Source organism: Phytophthora parasitica (assembly GCF_000247585.1).
Source record: "Phytophthora parasitica INRA-310 unplaced genomic scaffold supercont2.6, whole genome shotgun sequence".
Classification (NCBI taxonomy): Eukaryota; Oomycota; class Peronosporomycetes; order Peronosporales; family Peronosporaceae; genus Phytophthora; species Phytophthora nicotianae.
In genome coordinates this window covers 431,517-434,679 of record NW_008648992.1, presented here as the reverse complement: position 1 = coordinate 434,679, position 3,163 = coordinate 431,517, and the positions used below count along the sequence as shown (strand labels likewise).

Sequence of the window (3,163 nt, the reverse complement as noted above, 5' to 3'; positions counted from 1 at the left end):
CAAAGCCACTGGAGAATGCAACAATGGTAGGTCCAGGCTGGATGGTGAACCCGCAAGCCACTCAGGGCCACAGCCGGCTTCTCTTTGTCGCCCTGGTTGGGGCAGCTATTGTCGAAGCACCACAGCAGCGAGAAGCGTGCGTTTTCCGTCGTCGTTTGGACTGGAACGTTCACAAGCAGATACTGTTGCTGGAAGGCCAATTCAAAAGATGCTACCGCATGGAAGCTTCGTCTTTTGAGCTGTTGCTATCGTTGATTAGGCCCACTCTAGCCCGTGACGAGATGAAGTCGACGAATCGAACAGGAACCGACCAATTACAGCCTGAGAACATGCTACAAATGACACTTTCTTGGCTAGCAGGAGGCAACTACATGACTATTCGTGGTTTGGCTGGCATGTCTCCCTCTGGAATCTATGGATGCATGCATGCTGTTATGGACGCCATGTGCCACTGTCCTGAGCTGCGCATTCATTCTCCAACGGAGTCACAAGAACGCATCCACGACCTTGCCGAGAGCTTTACAAACATCAGTAAAGATGGCGTTTTGACGGGTTGTGTCGGGTGCATTGATGGGTAGCTGTGCCATATTCGCGCCCCAAGCCCTTACGAGGTTCCAGATGAAGCTGCTTTCTTCTCGGGTCATTATCAGAAGTTCGGAGTCAATGTTCAAGCCATTTGTGACGCGTTCTCCCGCTTCACATGCTATTGCATGAATTTCCCAGGGAAGGTCGGTGATTCAATTGCGTAGAAGAAGTGGTCGCTCAGCAAGGAGATCATACAGCTTCCAGTTGGGTTTTATTTAGTTGGCGACAACGCGTACCCGTTGTCCGACTCTCTGCTCGTACCATTCAACAAGTTGGAGCTCAAAAGCCGAAAGCACTCCGACTTCAATTTCTATCTGAACCAATTGCGCATTCGGATTGAAATGGCTTTCGGTCTGTTGGTCAACAAGTGGGGTATCTTCAAGCGCTCTTTGGTTGTGGATTTTGTGAACGTGAAGAAGGTGATCAAGACGTGCATGAAGCTGCCTAACTTCTGCATTGACGAGAGAATTAAAAATGAAGAGAGCGCAAAGAGACTTCAAGTTGTGTCGATGGAGTACCACAATTTGCCCGAGAGCGAGTATCAGCCGACAGACAATTCTGAATCTACTGTTGGCTTACGTAATGACGCTCAGGGGCGCATTCTTCGTGAAGTGGTTGTCGATCATATTCAGTGTTGTGGGCTCCAGCGGCCCAAACGTCGGCACAGCTAGCGTAACCCGTTGATGATGTCGGACTCCAGCTCGTTGATGTTTGATTCCAGCATCTTCTTCTTTTCCAAGCATTCAGCAAGTGCGTGGCCAACTTCTGCTGCATCAAGGCCTTGCTCAACGTACAGTCGCCTTTGTTCCAGCAATTCTTGCGCCATGGACGCGTTACGTGCCAGCATTGCAGACAGCGTAGAAAGCTTTTGGATACGCACAATGTATCCGCGGTGAATTGCGACGAGGAGTGGATCGACACATCCAGTGGCACTAGTTCGCATTCGTCATAGTCGAAAGAGAGTCGTTCCGAGAGGTCAGGATCTCTGCAGAGGGCTTCGTCTGGCGAGACCAAAGAATAGGTGGGTGATGTCGCTCCCTCTCTTGAGAGAACTGAATTTGCATCGTGGAAAAGGCTGGAGGACTACCTGCGAGCTTACGAGCAGAGGACGTTCCAGGTATACAAGCAGCATTTCATTAATCTGCACGAGCTGCGCGGAACCCGCTGAACTGAAGAATCAAAAAGACCTCATTCCAGTGAACTGCAATGGTAATCACTGGTGCTCGGTTATGCTCAAAGTTGATGGCGGTTTCATGAACGTTAAGAATATCGGACGGCTGATACACAGCAAAATCTCTCCAGAAGTCAACAACAAACTCAGCGTGAGTTTGCTCGAGGTCTTCCGTGCTCTTCTTTACCGTTTGGGGCTTCTGAGATGTAAACCCGTGGTTAAAAAAAAAACAAAATTTTGTTAATTTAGAAAAATACATGATAAAATTTAAAAAAGTACAATTTCCGGGTAGCGAGACGTTCGCACATACGTTGCAGCGCCATTAGTCGGCTCCCCTTGTCCACTATGTAGTTGGTTACCCAATAAGGCTCAATTTGCCACTTGTATTCTATAATCCGTCGCGTAGTAAGAGCCTAAGCCGTTCTTAACGTGGATTGCGATCCAAGAGATCGCAAGATGAAGAGGTGTCAATAATGAAGATCGCAATCCGGCCATCTTAACGAGATTGCGATCCAGTAGCGAGATTGTATCAAACATGTGGTACCATTGTGTGAAGTTGCAGTTGCCGGCCCACAAGCAAAAGCAACATGGCCGCTCCCGGACCGAGCTCGAAGTGGGCCGTGGCCGCACCGCTCGACTCGCGCAAACGCACCATACGTCCACCGACCTCCGACAGCTACGGGGACTGGACTCTGGATCAACTCAAGCTTGTGTGTACGGCGCGAAAGCTTAATGTTGTGAAGAACACTCGCAACAAGACCGTGTTGATCTACTAAAAGCATGGGACTCAAACAGAGAAGCCGTTCAAGCTCTGGTTGTTCGTCAACGCAAGCGATCCAAAGGGGTTAGTGAAGAAGAGGAGAGACGCAGCGCCGGCTGTATGTTTCGGCTCATTAACGTACTCTTCTCTGATCGGTTTTTCGACTCGTTCCTGACGTCCGGAAATTTGCTCCCGCGTGACGTCCTCGATGACGGAGGCTCCACCTTTTGGTTTGATGTGGCAAATGCATTTGCCTCAGATACCACTGAGTACGACACATTGATCTCGGGCGACGCTGTTTTGAAGACATCGACACCTCCTCGCACATGGCACATTCGACAGCCAAGTTGAATAGGATGTGGAAGGAGGTTAGCAGCCACTTTGCGAGAGCTGAAGCTGGTTCAAAGGTGTCAGGACAAGGCAGCGCTGACTTTTGGGACTTTTGCGATGGTCGAGCCGACGTGTACTTTTTGGACAGGTGGTGTGAGCACCGTCAAGCTGGACGTGAGTTCTGCTCTGCCAACTTGTATCCCGAAGACGAGGACGACTCCACCCAAGAAGGTAACAATCGACAACCAACGTCCCACAATCGCAAGCGTCAAAAGCGGGACCAGACGGCTGTGTTCAATGCTCTACTCGACAAAATT

At 49.9% G+C, this 3,163-nt stretch overlaps 2 protein-coding genes across 2 annotated transcripts; both read left to right on the top strand.

Moving 5' to 3' along the window:
* Positions 1 to 23: 23 nt before the first annotated feature.
* Positions 24 to 1,256, top strand: PPTG_03832 (hypothetical protein; the record flags this gene model as incomplete). The annotated part of the gene is made up of 3 exons (XM_008897600.1): positions 24 to 531; positions 619 to 732; positions 805 to 1,256. 3 exons carry the CDS (start codon positions 24 to 26, stop codon positions 1,254 to 1,256), a joined length of 1,074 nt encoding a protein of 357 aa, XP_008895848.1.
* Positions 1,257 to 2,343: 1,087 nt separating this feature from the next.
* On the top strand, positions 2,344 to 2,867 carry PPTG_03831 (hypothetical protein; the record flags this gene model as incomplete). The annotated part of the gene is made up of 2 exons (XM_008897599.1): positions 2,344 to 2,470; positions 2,536 to 2,867. The coding sequence occupies 2 exons, from the start codon at positions 2,344 to 2,346 to the stop codon at positions 2,865 to 2,867; spliced, it is 459 nt and encodes a 152-aa protein (XP_008895847.1).
* Positions 2,868 to 3,163: the final 296 nt, after the last annotated feature.